Raw genomic sequence first — 25,254 nt, forward strand, 5'->3', positions numbered from 1 at the left:
TTGTTGCGGTGCGTGGGCTTCTCATTCTGGTGGCTTCTCTTGTTGCAGAGCACAGGCTCTAGAGCGCAGGCTCAGTAGTTGTGGCTCACGGGCTTAGTTGCTCCGCGGCATGTGGGATCTTCCCGGACCAGGGCTCGAACCCATGTCCCCTGCATTGGCAGGCGGATTCTTAACCACTGTGCCACCAGGGAAGCCCCATGCTATCTTAATGTCATCAAATATCCTTACTGTTTCAGTATACCTGATTGTTTCATAAATACCTTTTTAAACAGCTGATTTGTTTAAACCTGGATTCAAAGAAGGATCCACCCATTGCATTTCTTTGTAGGTTTATCTGTACGTTACCCTTTCCTGTTTTTTGTCTTGCTGTTTATTAGTTGAAGGACTGTCCTGGTCCTTGTGAGTTTCCCACATTCACACTTCTGCTAATTGCTTCTGCGTGGTGGTGTTTAACATCTTCTGTCCGTGTATGCCATCTAAACTAGTAGTTAGACATAGGGTTTCAATCAGTAAGAACTTCATAGATAACAGCGTGTCCTTTCAGCGGCCTGCAGTGCCTGGTTGTCTATTTTTTGTGATGTTAGTGGCCATGGATGTCATTGCCCAGGTCCAGTATTTCATTAGGGAATTGCTACTTAGTAGGTCTTTGATACCTGTAGACGGGGAACAGTTTCGGCACCTGTTTCAAGAATTCTTCAAAATATCTATTGATGCTTGTTATACCTCTCTGGATTCTCTGGCAGGCACAAAAGAATTACTGTGCTCAAAGAATCTGCAGACCTCTTGAGGGAGAACAGGGGACTGGCATTTATCTAGTCCCTACTGTGGCCAGCCACTCTGTGTTTGTCATCTCATTTAATCTTCACCACAGTCCTGTGAAGCACGTATCATTCCCGTTTTACAGCTGAAGAACAGAGGCTTGGAGAGATTAAGTAATTTACTCAGACCAGTTACACAGCTAGAAAGTAGTGAGGGAAAGCATGGTATCTGGCTGCCCACATGGGTAGTGCAGATGAAGGGAGGTAAAATGGGAAGACATGGACTTAACAGAGAGGAAGGCATGGGAGTCAGGGCTCGTGGTCTTCAGATGAGTCTCAAAGGACAAGGGAGCCCAGGGCTGAGACAGGTGTGGAGGACCTCCCACAAGAGAGAGCCCGTGCATGGTCAGGCTGGGAGTGGGCACCTGTGCAGGCTGGACCTCGGTCGTCGGATGCCTGTGTGGAAGATAGTGGCACGTGGTGCTGGATGATGGATGGTGCCGAAGCAGAAGGTTGGAGCAGAGGAAGTAACAGGTGTTTCCATCCAGGCTTATGGCCATCACGTTGTTGAGAGGGAGGCTGATGAGTTCTCTGCGTCCTGGGTAGGAGGTAGACGTCCTACAGACCGTGAAGTCTGAGCCCAGCTGCGGATGTGGCTGTTACTGGCCGTGCTCTCCTCTTCTCACCTCAAGAAGGGTATCGGGATCTGCTGGTAGATCCTGTCATGCCAGCTCGGAACGTTGTGAGGGTTTTTTGTTTTCGTTTTTTTCTAGAGCTTGTGTGTCTTTAGTGGCCGGCAGGCTGCTTGAGGGGGATGAACCGGGAGGCGCGGGTGGCCCCAGTGCTGGATTGTAGGTGACTGAGAACTCGCCTAGGTAGTGGTCCATCATCCCAGGCTGATTTCTACCTGGCTGAAGGTCTTGCCATTGTAGATGCCCACCATGCTGCCCACCATCTCGGGCAGGATGATCACGCTGCACAGGTGCTTCTTCACCACCTGGGGCTTCTCTGTGGGCGGCACCGCCTTCTTGGCCTTATGCAGGCACTAATGCAGTGACGCCGCTCCCTCCGAAGCCCGTGGTTCCGCATCAGCTGCTCACAGGACATGTCCAGCCCCTGGTTGAGGTCCACACCGCCACTGGGGCATCGGGAAGCCATTGTGGGTTTGGGGTGAGAATATGTGTGACACAGTGTAATAAGTGGCCATGGGATGTACTCCAGGTGCCAGCAACACCGCAGGGCTGTACGTGTGCTTATATCCCTCCTACCCACCATGCCTCTTCCTAGGGTCCCTGTGTCAGGAAGAGCTCCCCTTATCCTCTCAGTTCCCCGAGACAGAAAACCTGAGTCATCCTGTAGCATTTCCTCTTTCCTCTCACATTTATCACCCAGTCCTGTCCGCACCACCTCTTAAGTGTCCCTGAATCCACCCCTCCTTTCTGTCACCTTTGCCTCAGATCAGGTTGTACTGATTTCTTACCTCAGTTGCCGTCTTACCTAATCTCCCAGCCTAACCCCGGTTTTTCTCTTTGAAGGGATACCGCGAAATCTCTCTGACTTATGCATCAGATGACGATTTGTTTTTCGGATGTAATCTCCTCAGTTCAGCTTGGTGTGGCTTCCGCCAGCTCCCCAGCTTTAAGTGTAGGTTCTCTGCATGTGTGTTTTACCCTCGTGATGCATGGTGAGCTCAGTGGGGTTCCTCCCGCGCTCCGTGCTCTCCTGTGCCTCTGCACATGCTGTACCACCTTCCTACCGCTTTTTGCACAGCCTCTCTCTTACTCGTTCCCCGAAGCTTGACTCGGGTGTTCACATCTAGTCTTCCATTAGGAAGAGGTCTTCTCAGACCCCCTCACGCCAATGCCCCCTGAGGTCTTCTGTGTGTTCCCATGTCTCGGGGAAGCCCTGGGCCCTGCCTGCCTCCGTCACTGGTGTGCAGGCTCTGAGGACAGTTTCGTTGATATAAAGTGAGAATGAAACACCATCAGCATCTCATAAACTAGCATTCTCTTTTACTATACCTTGCTTAGAACACATAAAGAATAAGTGCTTTCTTACTTGGATTAGAGATAATTTTGTATAACTAGTTGTAGTCTACTTCAGTTCCCATTTCTTGGTTTCTTCCATTTTCTTTTTTTTTTTGTCTTTCAAAGGAAATTGTTTTTACTGACATTTTTCTCTACTCCCCCCCCTTCTTTTTTTTTTTTGTAGCCTTCCACTTTTCACTTTTCTTTCCATTCTTTTTTTTTTTTTTTTTTTTTTTTTTTTTGCTGTACGCGGGCCTCTCACTGTTGTGGCCTCTCGCATTGCGGAGCACAGGCTCCGGACGCGCAGGCTCAGCGGCCATGGCTCACGGGCCCAGCCGCTCTGCGACATGTGGGATCTTCCCAGACCGGGGCACGAACCCGTGTCCCCTGCATCAGCAGGCGGACTCTCAACCACTGCGCCACCAGGGAAGCCCTTTCTTTCCATTCTTGACTTTTGACAATGAGGCAAGATCAAATACGGATTCTTTTTTGTGTGTGTGTTTTTTGTTTATTTTTTTTTTTTTGCGGTACGTGGGCCTCTCACTGTTGTGGCCTCTCCCACTGCGGAGCACAGGCTCCGGACGCGCAGGCCCAGCAGCCATGGCTCACGGGCCCAGCCGCTCCGCGGCACGTGGGATCTTCCCGGACCGGGGCACGAACCCGTGTCCCCTGCATTGGCAGGCGGACTCTCAACCACTGCGCCACCAGGGAAGCCCCGGATTCTTAAAATTTAGTTCATCATTATTATTCTACTGTAGATGCTTCTGTAGGTGGGCTTCTTATTAACCAAGCCTTGGAGAACTAGAATATTCTGCTCATGTATGTTCTTTATGTTTACCAAGTTCGTATGTTAATTTTAGCATTTCCCTATATAGGTAGTATAGGAAGAAGCTTTATCCTTATTTCAACAAGAGCATCAAATAAGATCAAATTAGACAGGCACTTGCAGTCTTAGATAAGTGTGTGCTCCATACTGGGAAGTGCATATGGTTTCCTAGACTTTTTGCTTGGTACATTGTGTATGGGCCAGTTAAATGATAATCTGTATTTTTTAAATTGTGGCAAAATACACATAACATCCTTTTAACCATTTTTAAGTGTGCAGTTCATTAGTGTTAAGTACATACACGTGTACTTTTACTCAGAAGTCACCTTCTGCATAAAAATGGAACCAATATATAGAGCTCTTTTTCATCTTGCAATACTGAAACTCTATACTCATTAAAGAACTCCCCATTCTCCTTGCCTTTTAAAAAAATATGACATGGGGCTTCTCTGGTGGCGCAGTGGTTGGGAGTCCACCTGCCGATGCAGGGGACTTGGGTTCGTGCCCCGGTCCGTGAGAATCCCACATGCCGCGGAGAGGCTGTGCCCGTGGGCCGTGGCCGCTGAGCCTGCGCATCTGGAGCCTGTGCTCCTCAACGGGAGAGGCCACAGCAGTGAGAGGCCCGCGTACCGCAAAAAAAATAATAATAATAAAAAAATAAAAATGACATGGTATCAGTCATATTAGTAAATGACTCATGTTAGTAAATTTATTTATATACTTTTAACTTAATCAGCTTTTCTAAACGATAACAATATACGTGAAACAAAACTCAGGTGCTGCAACTGTGGTATTCAGTAAACACAAGTCTCCCTGCTCTCCGCAGCCACCTACACCCTCTCCTAGAAGCAACTACCTTTCCCGGTTTCTTTTCACATTGTTTCTACATGTTGTTTAGCTTATGTACCTAGATGTCATTGTTCTTAATTTTTTGTTAATGTAAAAGCACTGAGATGAGCATCCTTACAGGTAAAACTTTAAGCACTTTCTTAATTATTTTCTTAGGATAATCCCTGAAAGTAGTATTTCTGGGTCAAGAGGCATCCATATTTTTAAGGCTTTTGCTGTCAAATTCCCTGCAGAAATATTTTGCCATTTTTCTATGCCACTAAAAGTATATTTGGGAGAATTATTTTCATAAATGATATTTAGGACCCTAGGAACAAAGTTAAATGTGCCTCTATTTGCTAAAACCCAATTCTTTATTGAAGTGATTATTACTGCCTGCTCTTTCTTGCTTCTGAAAGGTTCTCTTAAATTCTTTCTTGGAACCTTGACAATGGAGATGACAGAAATGACGGGTGTGTCATTGAAACGGGGGTCTGTTGCCGTCGAAGATAATGACAGTGTGGCCCCAGGTGAGGCAAAGAGACAGAAGGTCTCAGAATGCTGTCCGACCAAAGGTCAAGACGGGCTAGAGAACAACTCTCTACCCAGCGGTGAAAAGGTGCCTGGGCCACCCAAAACGGCCGGAGAGGGTAAAAAGAATTCTGACCCCCAGTCGGAGGAGGAGGGGGAGGAAGATGGCCTTTCAGAGGAGGGGGAGGAGGAGGAAGAGGCAGAGAGCTTCGCCAGCATGATGAAGCACGGGCTCACCGAGCTGGATGTGGGCATCACCAAGTTCGTGAGTTCTCACCAAGGATTCTCAGGAATCTTAAAAGAAAGGTATGTTTCGTTTACGTCAGGTTGTTTTAGTTATATTAGTTCTTTTCTCTAGAAAGAAATCGGCAGTCCTTTTTTCCATTTAGCTTTCTGTCCCCAAGGATTGTTCACACTGATGGTCAATAAGGAATAGGATGAAGGAAAGCTGCCTGGATGAGTAAACGAAACTATCTGAAGATAAAATGACTAAATAACAATTTCCCTGTGGCATCCCCTGTCAATATGTGAATGGGTGCTGTTTATTTTCTTAGAATATATTACTTTAAATGGTTTCAAGTTTTCCCTTGAATTGATCTTGAAATCTTAAACTGTTTCACCTGAATGGGCCACATCTGCAGGAGAAAGAAGGTGGTCTTTGGAGCCAGGTGGATCTGGGTGTGAATCCAGTTCAGCCACTTCATAGTTACTTAACTCCTCTGAGCTTCAGTATTCTTGTCCAAAATTGGATCATAATTCTACCTGAGGGTTGTTGAGAGTATTTTAAATAATGTCTGTAAAGTATTTAGCATAAAGGTAAGCTTCCAGGTGGTTCACAGTAGATACACAGGCTTCTGATTTGATTAAATTTACTGTGTTTGGTGATTTACTTTAGAATGGACTGTATAATCATAGGGCAACATTAATAAGCTTTGATTTAGGCATTTTTCTGGAAGACTATTCTAGAATTTCAGAGGGTCTTTTCTGTACATTCTGGTACCAAGCCAAGGTGTGGCTTAGAATTCATTGTGAAACCAGAAAACAATAACTCCGTGACTTTGCACTGAAGGTTTTTATTTTTAATCCCTGTTTTGCACAATGATAAGGCTTACTGTTGAGAAACTTTCTCCTAAAATTAATAGGCAGCAAAATGTTAATGCTCTGAGAGTTTGCGTTTTCTTTTCCTCAGATATTCTGACTTCGTTGTTCACGAAATAGGAAAAAATGGACAGATCAGCCATTTGAGTGACTTGTCTGTCCCAGTAGATGAAGAGGTAAGAGCAGCTCTCTAGCAGAAGTCACCTTCTGAATAAAAATAGCCTTTCCTGGAGATCATAGAAATATAGAGCTTTGACAGCCTCGAATTCTGTGTGTGACTCACTGGGAGTTCTCATGGTTATTTTAAAGGATCCTTCAGAAGATGTATTTACGGTTTTAACAGCTGAAGAAAAGCAGCGTTTAGAAGAGCTCCAGCTTTTTAAAAATAAGGAAACCAGTGTTGCCATCGAGGTAAGTAGCACAAAAACATATGAAAAGGTTTTTTAGGGTATTATTTTATTTTTTTTTAATTTTATTTTTTTATTTATTTTGGCTGCACCGGTTCTTAGTTGCGGCATGCGGGATCTGTAGTTGCCGAGTGTGGACTTCTTAGTTGTGGCATGTGGACCTTTAGTTGCGGCATGCATGCAGGATCTACTTCCCCGGCCAGGGGTCGAACTCTGACCCCCTACATTGGGAGTGCGGAATCTTACCCACTGGACCACGAGGGAAGTCCCCAGGGTTTGAATTGCTTCTTGTTGGGTGGATGTTAATAAATGTCTTTTGGAAAAATCACAGTAGTTAACAAAAGGATGGCTTTGCCCTTTTTGATCTAAAAGTGCATTGCACTAAAAATGTTTTTATCAGTGGCAGATAACGAGTATCCAGATAAGCTATGGCCCCCCCCCCAAAAAAAAGGTTATGTTTCTGCTTAAAAAATTTTTTATGTGACCACAAATCAACAAAGAAATCTGTTGTTTAGAACTGCAAAGTGACCATTATATCACACAGTGTCTGCTGCAAAGGACTGTCGCAGCCTGACAATGGTCCTGATAGGGAAGCCCTGGCTCCAAAGGCCTCGTGGTCTCAAATTGGACTCTGGGAGGGGGAGGAATTGGGGGAAGGAGGTAAGGGAGCGTTGCTTTGCTCATCTTGAGTCTACTTCTGCTATTCAAGAAAAAGAGAGCTCAGCTACTAAATAGAACAGTAAATGCCTTTTAAAAAGCTTTTTGTTTTGAAAATTTTATTCTCGATTAGTGCTGTCCAGTGGAATTGTGGTGGATTCTTTTTGTTTTGTTGTTTGTTTGTTTTGTTTTGTTTTTTTGGCTGTGCCCTGTGGCATGTGGGATCTTGGTTTCCTGACCAGGGATCGAAGCTGCGCCCCCTGCATTGGAAGTGCAGAGTCTCAACCACTGGATGGCCAGGGAAGTGCCCTGTCCAGTGGAACTGTGATGCGAGCTATGTTTTTAATTTTAAATCTTCAAAAAAAATGTAAAAGTAAAAACAGGCAAATAATTTTGACAGTATATTTTATTTACCCAAAATATTTCAATATGTAATCAATATTTTAAAAATTACTAATGACATGTTTTACTTTCTTTTTTCCTACTAAGTCTTCAGAATCCAGTGGTATTTTATACTGGTAGCACATCTCTGTTCAGACTAGCCCCATTTCAAGTGCTCAGTTGCCACGTGTGGCTAGTGATGACCATACGGAACAGAGCAGCTCTAGGTGATCTCTGTAGCAAAGCAAATATGTTACAAGATTTTAAGAATCTTGAAGCACAAGATTATTAGAATTTAAAGTTTATTATTAAATTAAATAATGAATTATTAAATTCATTTTGTCCTATATTTTGGCGACTTGCTGGATTTGGGGTTGTTTGAAATTTCTCCTTCCATTGCTCCCAGGTAAAAAGAGTTTACTGTAACTTTTCAGAATTTATTATTTGCCTCCAACCCTCATCTCCTCGTCTACCCACCAAAATTTCCCAAAAATATGTACTGTTAAAATTTTAGGGATCTTTAATTTACTGAATTTACTCATAGACAAAATGTCCAGCAATGCCAAGGAGAAAATTCCTAAGAATTGGTTTTGAGAGCAGTCTAGGAGGATGATCCAGGCTTCCGTTGCTTGTGCGACGCAGATACATATCTTAGCCCCACAATACACTTTTCCTACAGAGATGGCAAGATTTACTGTCATCTTAAAAATTATAGTTATGCCATCTACTGAAAGGTTTTACATTAAAGAGTATTAACCATGGGCAAGTGTCCTCATCTAAAAAATAGGAGGATGGACTTTCTGAATTTCTGAGATCTGAATATGTATTCATTCATACACACTAATTATGATTCCAGCTCATTGCTTTCAGTGAATTCTAGATGTAGACTCACTTCTTTGGTGGAGGTGTGTGCGGGGGGAGGCATGCTGTGCTGTGCCGCTTGTGGGATCTTAGTTCCCCCACCAGGGATTGAACCCAGGCCCCCAGCAGTGGGAGCACTGTATCCTAACCACTGGACCTCCAGGGAATTCCCTGGCTCACTTTTTGATATGAAAATGTCACTTATCTATAATTATAGTGTACTTTTCTTTTACATTTTTAATTTTGCTAGAATATTGTTAGGTTTAGCTAGTAGTAGTTACATCTTCTTAGCTTGCAGGTTGCAGTCCATCAGTGGGTCATGAAATCAATTTAATGTAGCTTAACCAACATTTTTTTTTTAATTGAAGTATAGTTGATTTAAAGTGTTGTGTTAGTTTCTGGTGTACAGCAGAGTGATTCAGTTTACATATATATATATTTTTTTTCTTTTTTCATAATCTTTTCCATTAGGGTTTATTACACGATATTGAATATATTGATAGTTCCCTGTGCTATATAGTAGAACCTTGTTGTTTATGTACTTTATATATGGTAGTTTGTATCTGTTAATCCCAAACTCCTAATTTATTCCTCCCCCCATCCCCTTTCTCCTTTGGTCACTGTAAGTTTGTTCTCTACGTCTGTGAGTCTGTTTCTATTTTGTAAATAAGTTCTTTATTTGTATCATATTTTAGACCGCACATATCACATATTATATGGTATTTGTCTTTCTCTGTCTGACTTACTTCACTTAGTATGATAATCCCTAGGTCCATGCATGTTACTGCAAATGGTATTATTTCCTTCTTTTTTATGGCTCAGTAATATTACCTTGTATATATTATATGGACCACATCGTCTTTATCCATTCATCTGTCGATGGACATTATGGTTGTTTCCATGTCTTTGATATTGCGAATAGTGCTGTTGTGAACATTAGGGTGCATGTATCTTTTCAAATTTTAGTTTTGTCTGAATATATGCCCAGGAGTGGGATTGCTAGATCATATGGCAACTCTATTTTTAGTTTTTTGAGGAACCTTCAGACTGTTTTCCATAGTGGCTTCACCAATTTACATTCCCACCAACAGTGTGGAAGTGTTCCCTTTCCTCCACACCCTCTCCAGCATTTGTTATTTGTAGACTTTTTAATGATGGCCATTCTGACCAGTGTGAGGTGGTACCTCATTGTGGTTTTGATTTGCATTTCTCTAGTAATTAACATTGTTGAGCATCTTTTCATATGCCTATTGGCCATCTGTATTACCTTCTTTGGAGAAATGTCTGTTTAGGTCTTCTGTCCATTTTTTGACTAGGTTGTTTGGGGGTTTTTTTTGATGTTGAGCTATATGAGCTGTTTGTGTATTTTGGAAATTAATCCGTTGTTAGTCACATCATTTGCATATATTTTCTCCCAGGTGGTAGGTTGTTTTTTCATTTTTCTTTTCTTTGCTGTGCAAAAGCTTACAAGTTTGATCAGATCCTATTTGTTTATTTTTGCTTTTATATGTATTGGCTTGGGAGACTGAGCTAAGAAAACATTGCTACGATTTATGTCAGAGAATGTTTTGCCTATGTTCTCTTCTAGCTTTATGGTGTCAAGTCTTATATTTAAGTCTTTAAGCCATTTTGAGTTTATTTTTGGGTATGGTGTGAGGGAGTGTTCTAACTTTGTTGATTTACATGCGGCTCTCCAGCTTTACCAACACTACTTGCTGAAGAGACTTTTTCCCATTGTATATTCTTGCCCCTTTGTCAAAGATTAATCAGCCATAGGTGTGTGGGTTTATTTCTGGGCTCTCTATTCTGTTCCATTCATCCATGCGTCTGTTTTTGTGCCAGTACCACACTGTTTTACTGTAGCTTTGTAATATTGTTTGAAGTCTGGGGGGGTTATGCCTCCAGCTTTGTTCTTCCTCCTCGGAATTCCTTTGGAAATTTTGCGTCTTATATGGTTCCATATAAATTTTAGGATTATTTGTTCTAGTGCTGTGAAAAATGTCATGGGTAATTTGATAGGGGTCACATTAAATCTATAGATTGCTTTGGGTAGTATGGCCATTTTTAACAATATTAATTCTTCCAATCCAAGAACATGGGGTATCTTTCCATTTCTTTGAATCATCTTCAGTTTCCTTTATCAATGTTTTATAGTTCTCAGCATGTAAGGCTTTTACCTTGTTGGTCAGGTTTATTCCTCAGTGTTGTTTTTTTTTTCACTGCACTGTGCAGCTTGTAGGATCTAAGTTCCCTGACCGGGAATTGAACCTGGGACCATGGCAGTGAAAGTGCTGAGTCCTAACTACTGGACTGCCAGGGAATTCCCAGTTTTTGGGTTTTTTTTGATGCGATTTTTCAAAGGATTGTCTTTTTGCTTCCCCATTCTGATATTTCATTGTTAGTGTAAAGAAATGCAACTGATTTCTGTATGTTAATCTTGTATCCTGCTACCTTGCTGAATTCATTTATCAGTTCTAGTAGTTTTTGTGTGGAGTCTTTAGGGTTGTCTGTATATAAAATCATGTCATCTGCATATAATGACAGTTTTACCCCTTCCCCTCCAATTTCGATACCTTTTATCTCTTTTTCTTGTCTGATTGTTGTGGCTAGGATTTCCAATACTATGTTGGATAGAAGTGGTGAGAGTGGGCATCCTTATTCCAGATTTTAGTGGGTAGGCTTTCAGCTTTTCACTTTTGAGTATTAGGTTGGCTGTGGGTTTGTCATAAATAGCTTTTATTATGTTGAGCTTTGTTCCCTCTATACACACTTTGATGAGAGTTTTCATCATGAATGGATGTTGAATTTTTTTTTTTTTGGCTATACGCGGGCTTCTCACTGTTGTGGCTTCTCCCGTTGTGGAGCACAGGCTCCGGACGCACAGGCTCAGCGGCCATGGCTCACAGGCCTAGCAGCCCCACGGCATGTGGGATCTTCCTAGACCAGGGCACGAACCTGCGTCCCCGCATCGGCAGGCGGACCCTCAACCACTGCGCCACCAGGGAAGCCCTGGATATTGAATTTTATCAAATGCTTTTTCTGCATCTATTGAGATGATCATGTGATTTTTGTTTTTTCTTTTGTTGATGTCACATTGAATTTTTTTTTTTGGTTGCGTCATGTGGCATGTGGAATCTTAGTTCCCCAATTAGGGATCGACCTGTGTCCCCTGCAATGGAAAGTCCCTTACATTGATTTATTTGCGTAGGTTGAACCATCCTGTGACCCTGGGATGAATCCAACTTGATCATGGTATATAATCTTTTTTATTTGTTGTTGGATTCAGTTTGCTAATATTTTGTTAAGAAGTTTTACATCAAAGATATTATTTTTTTTGATAGTGACTATGTCTGGTTTTGGTATGGGGTGATGGTGGCTTCATAGAATGACTTTGGGAGTGTTCCCTCCTCCTCAGTCTTTTGGAAGAGGTTGAGAAGGATAGGTATAAGTTGTTCTTTGTATGTTTGGTAGAATTCCCCAGTGAAGCCATCTGGTCCTGGACCTTTGTTTGCAGGGAGTTTTTTAATTACAGATTCTATTTCACTTCTAGTGATTGGTCTGTTCAAATTATCTATTTCTTCTTGATTCAGTTTTGGTGGGGTGGCCAGAGGTTTGTCGATTTTTGTTTACCCTTTTAAAGAACCAGCTCTTGTTCACCAACATTTTTAAAATGTAATAAAATAAAATAGAAAGTAACAGTGTATTATTGCACATCGTAAGGGTAAATACTGTTTTGTAAATTTCTGTTAGATTTTTTAATAAGGAGCAAACACATACATATTGCTGGCTATTGATTCCAAGTATGAAATATATTTCTCAGTGTAAGACGTGCTCAGAAATTGAAAAACAGTTGTGTAACTAATAAGTTTACATTTTCTTGGTGTAGATTTTTCTTTTTTGTGAACAGATGTACTAGAATGTCATCATAAAGTTACTCAGTATAGAACAGGATTCATTGGAGGCAGTAGTAGACTTGACTATCTGGGGAAATGAGTTTCTGACATCCCCAAAGACCCAGCTTACCTGCTTTTCCATCTGTGAGCCCTGAGGTATTCATTGTTCAGTCGAGTCCCTAAGGGGGAGCGTCTGTGCTGGGTGGCTCTGGAGTCAGACAGCCTGAATTTCAAATCTGGCTCTTCCAAGCTACAGCTATATAATCTTAGACACATTCCTTAGCTTCTCTCAGCCTCACTTTCCTCATCTCTTAAGTAGATATACTGGTGGCATGATAGGGAGCTGATTGGGATTGAGTAAGACAGCGATTGTGAAGTGATTTTGGTACAGTGCCTGGCGGCTGTACAAGGTCAATAAATGGGCTGTTTTGGTTTTTTTTTTTTTGGCTGCATTGGGTCTTTGCTGCTGTGTGCAGGCTTTCTCTCCTTGTGGCTAGCAGGGGCTACTCTGTGTTGTGGTTTATGGGCTTCTCGTTGCGGTGGCTTCTCATCTCGGAGCACAGGATCTAGGTACGTGGGCTTCAGTAGTTGTGGCTCTCTGGCTCTAGGGTGCAGCCTCAGTAATTGTGGCGCACGGGCTTAGTTGCTCCACGGCATGTGGGATCTTCCTGGACCAGGGATCGAATCCGTGTCCCCTGCATTGGCACGTGGATTCTTAACCACTGCGCCACTAGGGAAGTCCCAAATGGGCCCTTAGGATTTGCAGTATTGTGAAGCTCTAAAAGATTTCTGATAGGAAAGTAACCTAAATGTCCATTGAAAGATGAATGGGTAAAGATGTGGTACATATGTACGATGGAATATTACTCAGCATAAAAAAGAATGAAATAATGCCATTTGCAGCAACATGGATGGACCTAGAGATGATTATACTAAATGAAGTAAGACAGTGAAAGACATACAATGTGGTATCATTTATATGTGGAGTCTAAAATATGATAGAAATGAACTTATTTACAAAATAGAAGCAGACTCACAGACATGGAGAACAAACTTATGGTTACCAAAGGGGAAAGGGGGGAGGGAGGATAAATTAGGAATTTGGGATTAAAAGATACATGCTACTGTATATAAAATAGATAAACAACAAGGACCTACTGTATAGCACAGGGAATTATGTTCAATATCTTGTAATAAACCATAATGGAAAAGAATCTGAAAAAGAATATATATATATATGTATAACTGAATCACTTTGCTGTACACCTGAAACATTGTAAATCAACTATATTTCAATTTAAAAAAATAATTGAGAAAAAGACTTTTGAAGTCATACCCCTGTACTTTGGTTACTTCACATCATTATTAAGATGAGTAGTGTTTTTACTAATTCCTTAGTATTATTTCCTTATTTAATGTTTGTCAAATTAGTAGTGTCATTATCTGTGTTTTTAATAGGTTATTGAGGACACCAAAGAGAAAAGAACCGTCATCCATCAAGCGATTAAATCTCTGTTTCCAGGATTAGAAACAAAAACAGAAGATAGAGAGGGGAAGAAATATATTGTAGCCTATCATGCAGCTGGAAAAAAGGCTCTGGCAAGTAAGTATGCTAGTGACTCGGCATTTCTTCCGTCTCCTCCTTCTCTCTGACTGTTCATGTTCAAGGGTCATTTTGCGGTTGTTCAGAGAAGGATATTGATCATGTCATTCCTTCAAAGAAGGCGAATAATACCATTTCAGATGCCAGAGCAATCCTGCAGACTGTGTCTGGTAAGGGGACAGTAGGTCTTATATGTGAGTACGGATTTGCTGAAATGATAGTGGTGCCTGAGAGAGAGTCTTAGGAATTTGACATGTTCCCTGAAGAGCAGAGCAGGCTGAGTGGCAATTCAAGAAGAAAACGGAAGGAATATTGCTCATTCTGTGCTCTTAATGGAGGTAAGGAAGCTGTCAGATGAACAGAAACTGCTGTCACCTATCCCAGTGGCATATTCTGCAAAGTCCCTCTATTGAAAGTGCTGCTGCTTTCCAACCGTGAGTACCTTCTTCACTACACATAAAAACGTGGGATATATAGAAAACCACCCCTTCGCCCAAGCCCATCTTTCACTGAGTAGCATTCATTTGAAATGGGTGTGTTGTCAGTGCATCCTATTGATATTTATGTTCTGTTTTCTCCAGCCATGAAGATTTCTATTTGTACATAACCTTAAGAAAAATTGGGTAATTTTTCTTCTTTTACCTGTCAAATCAGCAGATAAAATTTTAATGAGAATTACAGAAGGAAAAATTGTTTCCTCACCTTCTCCCCTACCATCGATGACACCTGTTAGTGAAGAGTTATTTCTAGGTATATTTGTTGGAGTAAAACTCGATGATTGTTATATAACAAAAGAGCATTCAAGCCATCAGTGCTTTGTCAGTTTTCTCTTAGGTTAATGCTGTGAGTGGATGAAGCCTTAATTGTCTCTAACTATGGTTCTAGTGAAAGGAGAGGGTGTGAGAAAAATGGGAGCAGAAATAAGGTTTAGCTGTGCCTGAGAAAATCATGTCATCAAATCAGTAAGTCTGGTTAGTGACATAGTGAGAAACCTTGAGCTGTGGGGAGGAGAGGATGGAGGCCAGATGTCACTTCTCAGCGGATACCAGAAAGGGCAGTGAGATGATGTGTTCTGGGACTGCTTGAGGGCACAAGTTTTTTTTTTTGGTTGTTGTTTTTTAATTAACTTTGTTAATTTATTTAAATAAATATACACAAAAAATTATAATTCCAGCATATAATTCATGAAAAATTATATATTAAATATGCTGTGTTATTGACGTTAAACCTTTCAAATTCAGTGTATACTTATATTTATGACAATGTCAATTTAGACCAATCACATTTCAAGGGATTAGTACCCACATGTGGGTTGTACCTGCTATATTAGACAACACAGTCCTAGGCCCCAGCATAGGTCTAAGTTGGAATTCAATACTTCTTTTGTTGTACCTTATTTGATAAGATAGAAATTTTGCTAATTATTTTTATTTTTATCGTGACCTATAATGATGGAGGGCACAAATTGTTAATCATTTCTCAATCCACAGTCTAACGGCTTGGGTACTAGATGTTTCTTTGATGTCTGAGTCACAGAATAAAATATAACCCTGACAGCTTTTCTGCAGCCAGGGTTGTCCAGGCGAATTAAGCCCAGTGGGAAATGATGTGAATGGCTGTTTTTTTCTATTCTCCCACAATTGGCATGTAGCTGGTAACTCATCTAGCTGTGGAGGAGAGAAGGTGACTTCCTACACAAAGCAGATGCCTTGGTGCATTCAGTCTTCATTCTCTTGAGGAGCCCAGGTTGAGAAGGGCTGCTAGGGAGGTGTTCTTTATAGAGATGTAGTCCTCGTTGGTCAGCTACCCTCTTGCAGAGGCAAGAGGAAGAGGCAGGGTCTCATTCTGACGACTGGTCACGAGGAAGCAGATTGGAAAAGGCAATTTTTTTTTTTCTATTTTCTTGACTGGTTACTTCTTGGAAATGATTGTTCTATCTTAGAGGATGACCTAAGCATTTTTGTGATGTTGGCATTTGCAGGCCAAGGTGGCCAGTACAGTTGCCCGCTCGAGTGAGTGGTTCCATATCTCTCGTGTTCTGTCTTTATCTGCATTTTCTGTGCTTATTCCACACCCACCTTTCTTTTTTTTTCCAAATAAAAAATTTCCCTGTTTTCCAAGGGAGGTGCTGAGCTCTGTGTGACATGAACACCGCTGCCCCCCACCCATTTCCCTTCTCACATCTTCAGTAAAGTATGAATATTTCACTGTAAAAAGCATGAAGGCAGGTCCACTTGAATCAGTGCTTGGATGGAGATCGCGACCTCTCGGGCTCAAGGGGCTGTGGCGTTTAGTCAGAGATGGACTAGAGGTCTGCCATCTGCGTGTTCCCGCCCACCTTCTCATGGACCCAGATGGGCACCTGAGAGCCTATGAGTATCTTCTACAGATCTGGCCCCCCCTGCCCCCCTGCAATCTGGGAGTGGCCTAAAGTAAGCAGCATTCAGAAAGTAGGGAGAGCTGGTGCCTGAAGAAGGCTGTTTGTGCCTCTGCAAACAGAATGCAATACCAGTGACAGCTCATCCTCCTGGGCTGCCTTGCTAAGCATTTGAATGGATTAGCTTTTAAAAGCTTCATTGCAAAGCTAAGATAGAATGTTTTTAGAGCTCCCTCACTACCAAACCCTGACATAAATTGTTACTGGTGGGTCATGCATTATCTACCAGATTTCCAACATTTTTTTTTTTAAAGTTTTTATTTTTATTTATTTTTGGCTGCATTTAGGTCTTTTTTTTTCTTTTTTTTTTTTTGCGGTATGCGGGCCTTTCACTGTTGTGGCCTCTCCCTTTGCGGAGTGCAGGCTCAGCGGCCATGGGTCACGGGCCTAGCCTCTCCGCGGCATGTGGGATCTTCCCAGACCGGGGCACAAACCCGTGTCCCCTGCATCGGCAGGCGGACACTCAACCACTGCGCCACCAGGGAAGCCCGGGTCTTTTTTTTTTTTTTAAATTAATTAATTAATTTTGTTTTTGGCTGCATTGGGTCTTTGTTGCTGTGCGTGGGCTTTCTCTAGTTGGGGTGAGCAGGGCCTACTCTTTTTTGCAGTGCGTGAGCTTCTCATTGCGGTGGCTTCTCTTTGTTGCAGAGCACAGGCTCTAGGCGCGTGGGCTTCAGTAGTTGTGGCATGCGGGCTCAGTAGTTGTGGCTCACGGGCTCTAGAGCGCAGGCTTAGTAGCTGTGGCCCACGGGCTTAGTTGCCCCATGGCATGTGGGATCTTCCCGGAGCAGGGCTTGAATCCGTGTCCCCTGCATTGGCAGGGGGATTCTTAACCACTGCGCCACTAGGGAAGTTCCTGCATTGGGTCTTAGTTGCTGTGCACGGGCTTTCTCTAGTTGTGGCAAGTGGGGGGCCACTGTCCATTGCGGTTCGCGGGCTTCTCACTGCGGTGGCTTCTCTTGTTGCGGAGCACGGGCTCTAGGCGCGCGGGCTTCAGTAGTTGTGGCACGTGGGCTCAGTAGTCGTGGCTCGCCGGCTCTAGAGTGTAGGATCAGTAGTTGTGGCGCACGGGCTTAGGTGCTCTGCGGCATGTGGGATCTTCCTGGAGCAGGGCTTGAATCCATGTCTCTTGCATTGGCAGGCTGATTCTTAACCACTGTGCCATCAGGGAAGTCCTAGCAGATTTGCAACATTCTTTACCTCAGATAGGGCCATGCATCCTAAAACACGGGTGTGGTAGATTCTAAATCATGGTGGCCAAACACAAATTACCAACTGTTATAACTCAGACGTTATTTTGTGTGTTAATCCAGTCTGATAGGGCACATTGATTTACCTACTAAAGCATACGTATGGTATTATTCTGAAAATACCATAATTATCATAAACCATATACTCAGGTAAATTAACTTACATTTTGAGATAGATAGTATACATCCCCAAAAACCTTTTTAAAGATTTAAGTTACAAAATTTTTTTGTGCCATGTAATATGTAGAGATTCTCCATACTGTGCGAAATGAATGGCTTCCAGGAGGCATACCTGGATGGAGGAGTCCACAGAGACTCAGGATGAAGAGCCAGAGAGATACAAAGTTAAGTTTCTGGGAGAGCCTGGTGTTACGCAATCCATAGGAAGAGGGGATTTCAATGATAGAGTGGTTAGCTGTGGAAAATATTACAGACAGTTCCAACAAGATTGGAACTCTGAAATATGTCCACCAATTTTTAGCAATATGGAGATCATCAGTGTCTTTGCCAGAGCAGTTCTACTGGAGTGACTGGAAACCAGTTTACACAGTAGGTTGAGATGGAAGATGATAAATACACCGTAAAGAGAAGGAGAAAGGAAAGGAACATGGTTAAGGAGAGGGAGACGTAGGTTTGACTTTGAAAATGCAAGAGCCCTGAGCATATTGATGTGCTGACGGGAAAGAGCCAGTGGAGAGGGAGGGGGCTGATGATGGCTGGAGCAGAACCCCTGGGGAAGCTGCAGGGTGGGTGTGCAGGTGCAGCAGGGGAAATGGACTTGAATAAGAAGGAAAGAATGTTCTGCATGCTACCCATCCTGTCATCTTTCTCGAGCTACAAACATTTTTCCTTCTTTATTCATGAGGATCTCTGTGCTCAATACATGAATCTTCTTGAACGTGGTTTTCTTTTTTTATCTGGTTTCTGTTTCTCCTCTCCTGGGGCTGCCATATTAGACCATCAGAAGGTTGCTTCCTAGCCTGAGAATTCTTTGCATTCGTATTTTAAATCAGAGTGTCTCAAAAATGTTTGAAAGTTATTTTAAATTCACTTAAATTGTAAAGCTACCATCTATGCTACCTAGCATTCCAAGGATTTGGAGTTTTATGAAGTCAAACAAATTCCCCAGAATAAGTTGAGACTCACCGATTGTCCGTTATTCAAAACATTCCCAGTTAATCAATGCATATGCTTATTACTAGTTTGTGTACTGAGTGCACTTGGAAAAAGAATCCTTATGTCTGTTACTTGCAGAGGAGGTAATTGAATGCATGCTCACTGCTTGGATTTGCTAATAAAAGATGCATGCTTGTGAGCCAAACTCATATCAGTTGTCATGGTTTCTCTTAAGGTGTAATAGCACTTAGTTTTTTAATCTTGTGGTTTCATTTATTTCTTGCCACTATAGTTAATTTTGAGCGTACTGAAAGGGTAGTTAGAGGAAAATGTAGCTACATTTCATCAATTTTTATCACAAATTTTTTAAAAGCTTTTTATTATGGACATTTTCAAACATGCAGACAAATAAAGGAAGTAGTATGCTGAACCCCTGTGTACCCATCAACCATCTTCAATATTATGAACGTTCTGTTGTTTTGTTTGACCTCTTCCTCCCACTTTTTTTTCCTTTGTTGAAGTGTTTTTAAAGAAAATTCTACGTAGTACTTCATTTCACTCGTAAATACTTCAGTATGTATCTGACAGATAAGAACTAAAACCCTAAATCATTATCACATCCCCACAAAATCAACAATAATTTCTTAATAGCTCATACCCTGTGCATGTTCAGTTTTTCTCTGATTGTCTCAGAAATGCCTTTTGCATACAGATGACTTGTTTAAATCATGATACAAACAAGGTCAGAACATTGCATTCGGTGGGTAAGTCTGTTAAATCTGTTTTAATCTATCAGTTTGAGAACTGTTTTCCATAATAATTTTTTGCATTTTTTTCAAATAAAGAAATCAGTGCAGGAAACTCATAAAACACAGAAAAGCACAATACAAAACAATCATTACTTGCAGTCTCACAACTGAAAGATAATCACAAATAGCGTTTTGGTACACGTCCTCCCATATTTAAGAAAACAAATCTCTGGATGGGGAGGCACTTTGCATCCAGTCTTACACCTTTTGCTACATCCTGTAGGCACAGACAGTGCAGCTTTTGAGGGTGAGTGGACAGGCCACTGTGAGGGGATTGAGACAGGGAGGCCTGGACCTGTCGGTGAGTTTTCTGCTTGTTCACTGTTTGCCTCTGCGACATTCCATTGTTAATGTCTAAATGGCTGTTAACCCACCACATAACCACCAGGCGCTGTAGGAGTCCTCAGTAGAAACTTTCCATGCGATCATTTGCATGTTCACTTCTAAAGCACTTTAATATTATTATAAATTAAATACTGCTCTCTTGTGCTCTTTATGCTGTGCATTTGGACAGAGGTCAGAACTGCAGCAGGTAAGAGCGGTTGGCGTTTCATGTAGATAAAATGAAATGCCAATGATTTTTGTCACAAGTGCTAAGTGTAGACAGTTTTGCTTAAATGTAGGGAGCTGGAAGGAAAACCAAAAATAATATCCCTGTTCACAATTTTCTGAGGATGAGTTGTGAGGAATTCATACCAAGAGCCCAAGAAATACTTGCAGTGCTTTTTCTGTAATACTTCAAGCATACACGCTATGGCAGTTTTCCAAGACAGCTTATTGGTCAATTTGTTCTTTACATTGTAGCTTATATCCCTAACCTGTGAAGCAGTGCTTTTTCCCTTGGCAAAGGCAGGTGTACAAGTAACTTTAGTATCAGAAGTTTCTTATGTCTTTGAAGATGAAGGATTCATGAGTTCATGCTAAAGGGACAAAGACAAAGGAACATTTTTAAAAGAAGAAGACTTCTGGGGATTATATGAAATATTTTTTCACAGTCTTTCTTTCATAGAGTTACAGAAATCAACTGAGTTAGATGCGTTCATATAACAGCTGCAGCTGTGTGTCACACAAGACTCACAAACGTTATTGTACAACATCTGGGATGTGCAGTTGCGGCTTACACATTTCTCCCAAAGTGTTGAGTTTTCAGAACACTCTTTGGGCAACTGAAGTCAAAATCTTAATATTGTTTAAATATATGTTTCTAGATTGTAGTGTAATTTTAATGTTCGTTTGGAAGAACAGTTTTAAAAGTCAGATTTTCAAAGTCTCGAAATGTTTGCCAGTTTCTAAAAAGTTGAGCAATCGACGTAATAGTGGCTCAGAAGTTAATATTTAACCTGACTTAATTTTTAAAGTCTCCTCTTCCCCCAAGAATGACAATTAGGTATTGAATGCCAGCTGCTCTCTCTGTCCAGTAGACCTTTGCAAACCATCTAGTATTAGCTAAACTGTGATGGAAGTGGCCTTTGGAAAATCTAAACTTGTCACTGAGGCAGCTCCTCACAAGCTTTATCCCCAACCCTGCTAGGGCATCCAGCCTGTTGTGAGAACACCTGACTGGGGAGATGAGGCAAAGCTTGTAGGCTCTGCCATGACTGCTGTTTCCCTCTGGCCTGCATACGTTCTGGAGGGCCAGGCGGCCCCCTTTCAGACACATGCTTATAAAGTAAGCCACTGGGGAATGGTGGACCCTTCTGTGTTTCTCTGTGTGAAGATTGCTGGTTAGGTTTAGTCATTTGTCACACCACCTGCATTTCTCGAGTTTGATTTTAAATACAGACAGATAAGTATCCAGTCACAGAAAGTTTAATAATTGTAGACCACAAGGTATAACCACTTAACCCATATTTCTTGTCAGACTAGATCTGATTTCTCTCTCAAAGGTTCTTTAGCAAAAATGATCTTGTGGGGTTTCATAAGAACTCAGCTAACTTTTATTATGGTGTATATAATAGTTAAATTTTTTTTTTTTTAAGATCCAAGAAAACATTCTTGGCCAAAATCTAGGGGAAGTTACTGCCACTTTTTACTGTACAAGGAAAACAAAGACACCATGGATGCTATTAATCTACTGTCTAAATATTTAAGGTTAGTATTTTGTTCTTTTGCCCATACAAAATCAAAACGCAGAAGTGTATTTTCCTCTTTCCATGCTGATGAAAAGGGAGTGGGAAAATAGGCAAATAGGTAGCAAATGTGCCTCCTAGTTATAGTGGGTTTTGTTTGTTTGTTTGTTTGTTTTGGGAGGTTTTTTTTTGGCTGCACTGCTTGGCTTGCAGGATCCTAGTTCCCCGACCAGGGATTGAACCTGGGCCACAGCAGTGAAAGCGCCGAGTCCTAACCACTGGACTGCCAGGGAATTCCCAATTATAGTTTTCTTAGACAACAGTTGAATTAATTTTTTTTAACCTCCTTGCATATTGCCAGTGATTCAAAATGAAAATTCTTTAAGTAAGTGGTTTACATGTAGTTGAGAGTTACCAGTTCACCTAGCTGAAAATAAAAATTAACTTTCTTCCCTGAAAGCCTACACTTTGATGTGTTTGCAGAGGACTGCTACTAAACCATAAGCTCTTAACTCCAGGAGATAGACTAGATTGGAAACCTGACACCAGTCAGATTTTCTCACAGGAATGCAAATATAGTAGAGTTTGGGTCTCTGAGGATGAGCCAGGTGCCATTTTATTTTTGGAAATGGGTACAGGTACCATAGTGAATCTGTATGCATGGAAATTTGTTTTCTGATATATATTTAACCCAGTTTAAACACAGCACACAGTGTGTTAATTTGCTATGGCTGCCTTGACAAGATACCACGGACTGGGTGGCTTAAATAAGAGACATTCATTTTCCCACAGTCCGAAGGCTGGAAGCCCCAAGCTCAGGGTGTTGGCAGGTTTGGTTTTTTCTGAGGCCTCTCCTTGGCTTGCAGATGACCACCTCCTCTGTGTTCTTTCGTGGTCTTCCCTCTGAGCGTGTCTGTGACCCGGAGTCTCTCTGTGTGTCCACGTTTCCTCTCCTTGTATTAGGACACGAGTCTAATTGGATTAGGGCCTCATTTTAACTTAATCACCTCTTTAAAGGCTCTATCTCCAAATACACTTGCGTTCTGAGGTACTGGCTGTCACAGCCTCAGCATAGGAATTTTAAGGGAGCACAATTTAGTCCATAGGACACAGTACCATTTGAAGTAACATTTTACTTTACTCTGGTTGCTCGCTCTCTCTGATTCCTTGTCTGTACCTGAACCTGGGAGAGTAGGCAGTTGGGGAGGGAGCTCCCCTGAGATCTGGAGTTGGGATTGCTCAGAGTTCAAGAAATTCTACCCGTTTCTTTCCTGTTCGTGTGGAGCAGTTTTTATAAAATTCTTCTTGGTTAACTGCCTCACTTATATCGTCATATTAAAACTATTCCGATCCTTGTTTTAGCATTTGGCTTTTATACAAAGAAATAGCATGTATTTATGGAAAATTCACATTACTATTAACTTGTTTGAAATTGAAGGTATAAAATTTTTGAAGTGGTACATCTAGAATGTATTTTTCTTTACCTTCACAGTTATGTAATTAATGAATTGCATGTAATCAACAGGAAGTGCATTACTTCCTTCTCTGTTGCTGGCTAGTACAAATGTTCTGAGTTACACACAGCTGGACTTCCCTGGTGGCGCAGTGGTTAAGAATCCACCTGCCAGTGCAAGGGACATGGGTTCGATCCCTGGTCCGGGAAGATCCCACATGCCGTGGAGCAACTAAGCCTGCGCGCCACAACTACTGAGCCTGTGCTCTAGAGCCTGTGAGCTGCAACTACTGAGCCTGCGAGCCGCAACTACTGAGCCTGTGTGCCTAGAGCCCGGGCTCCACAACAAGAGAAGCCACCGCAATGAGAAGCCCGTGCACCGCAACAAGAGTAGCCCCTTCTCGCTGCAACTAGAGAAAGCCCGTGTGCAGCAATGAAGACCCAATGCAGCCAACAATTAAATTAAAAAAATAATTTAAAAAAGTCACACACAGCTAAGGAGGGGGTTGTTCAGGCATCATTTTTTTTTTTAACACCTTTATTGGAGTATAATTGCTTTACAATTGTTCAGGCATCATTTACTTTCTTAGCTTGAACACTAATTTATGTTTTCCTGTTTTTTTTTTTTTTTTTTTTTTTTTTTTGCGGTACGCGGGCCTCTAACTGCCGTGGCCTTTCCCGTTGCGGAGCACAGGCTCCGGACGCGCAGACTCAGCGGCCATGGCTCACGGGCCTAGCCGCTCTGTGGCATGTGGGATCTTCCTGGACCAGGGCACGAACCCGCGTCCCCTGCATCGGCAGGCGGACTTTCAACCATTACGCCACCAGGGAAGCCCTCCTGGGTATATTTTAAAATAAAGTTTGTCCTTACTCTTCTCTTATTCCATTACGGTTTTAAGTATATTTATTTTAAATCTTAAATTATGAGAAGCATGATTTCCTAATGGTACATGACTTCAGATGATTTTGTTTTTGTCTTATCAGAGTCAAGCCAAACATATTCTCCTACATGGGAACCAAAGATAAAAGGGCCATAACCGTTCAAGAGATTGCTGTTCTCAAGTAAGTAGTGAGTACATGTCAGGATTCGTACTGCAAAACTCCTAGCACCACCTTTCAGAGTTCTTGGATTTGCTCTGTGGAGTTTACCTCTTCCATCTTTAGATGGTGCCTCTGCCTATTCAAAAGATTGCTTTTCTATTTGTTTTTTTCTTCTTCCTTATCTGTATTTTCTAATGTTTTTGCAGCCAAAATGTTTTGCAGTAATTTTTAAAGGATTTTTGTGGTAGAGTCAAGAGAATAAGTGCCTCTTTCTCTCCTCTCTCTTTTTCATTCATTATTAAATATAAGTTATTTAAAATTACAGAACAGCGAATGAGGTCTTTTGTTACACACTGGAGATATACAGATGAAAAAGATGGCAGAGAAAAATAAATCAGAACTTATCACACAGTGAGATAAATGCTAAAATAGAGGTATATTTGGGGTATTAGGGTAGACCTGACGACAGAGCTTGGCATTCATTGTGGGGGGCAGGCCAGGGAGGTTTTCACAGAAAATGGCATCTAGATGAGGGCTTCTCTGCCTCTTCACTTCTGGCATTTTGGACTGGGTAATTCTTTGTTGTAGGGGCCTCCTGTGCATTGTAGGACGTTTAGCAGAAGCCCTGGTCTCTACCCACTAGATGCCCCTACAACAAAGAATCACTTGTCTAGATTTTAGAAGGATGGGTAGGAGTTTCCTAGGGCTGGGAGGGTCTAGGGTTGTTGGTTCCACATCAAGAAAAGAGCTTGTGAAAAGACACTGGAAAGGATTTGGGGAGCATAGCATATTTGGTACCTGGCAGGTGTTTGAGTTTTGTGGGAGCTTAGCAGGAAATAAGGCTTGATGGGTAGGCACGGTCCAGATCCTGAAGGGCCCTGAGGGTCATGTTAGGATCTTGGACTTGACCTTAATCTGAACAGGGGGAGTCGTGTGTAGGGACAGGCTTAGGAGTTGTTGGTGAGCAAGAGGGATGGAACGGAGATCGGGGCTACTGCCATATGCTGGGGCGGAGGACAGGGGCCTGAACCCAGTCAGTTCAGTGAAGGTCAGAGGGAAAGGAGGAAGTTGGGCAAACTCAGGCTTCTGTCCTCATGCACCCCCTGAGGTAAGGAGTGGTGGGAGGGAGAAATAAAGGGGCAGGAGAAAACTTTGGGGGTGATGCAGATGTTCATTAGCTTGAATGTGGTGATGGTTTCACAGGTTTTA

General features: G+C 42.0%; 1 protein-coding gene across 2 annotated transcripts in view; it reads left to right on the forward strand.

Annotated features, from left to right (window-relative positions):
- Window positions 1-4,890: 4,890 nt before the first annotated feature.
- The window catches only part of PUS7 (pseudouridine synthase 7), a 46,665-nt gene continuing 26,301 nt past the window's right edge, over window positions 4,891-25,254 (forward strand). The window contains exons 1-7 of one of the 2 annotated variants that reach the window (XM_065884058.1): window positions 4,891-5,276; window positions 6,160-6,244; window positions 6,378-6,479; window positions 13,726-13,870; window positions 19,997-20,014; window positions 21,462-21,573; window positions 23,989-24,066. In XM_065884058.1, the coding sequence (XP_065740130.1) occupies window positions 4,891-5,276; window positions 6,160-6,244; window positions 6,378-6,479; window positions 13,726-13,870; window positions 19,997-20,014; window positions 21,462-21,573; window positions 23,989-24,066 (926 nt within the window). The remainder of the gene's footprint in view (window positions 5,277-6,159; window positions 6,245-6,377; window positions 6,480-13,725; window positions 13,871-19,996; window positions 20,015-21,461; window positions 21,574-23,988; window positions 24,067-25,254) is intronic. The other variant, XM_065884059.1, reaches the window with a different exon arrangement.

The sequence above is a fragment of the Phocoena phocoena genome, chromosome 9, assembly GCF_963924675.1.
Source record: "Phocoena phocoena chromosome 9, mPhoPho1.1, whole genome shotgun sequence".
NCBI classification, from domain to species: Eukaryota; Metazoa; Chordata; class Mammalia; order Artiodactyla; family Phocoenidae; genus Phocoena; species Phocoena phocoena.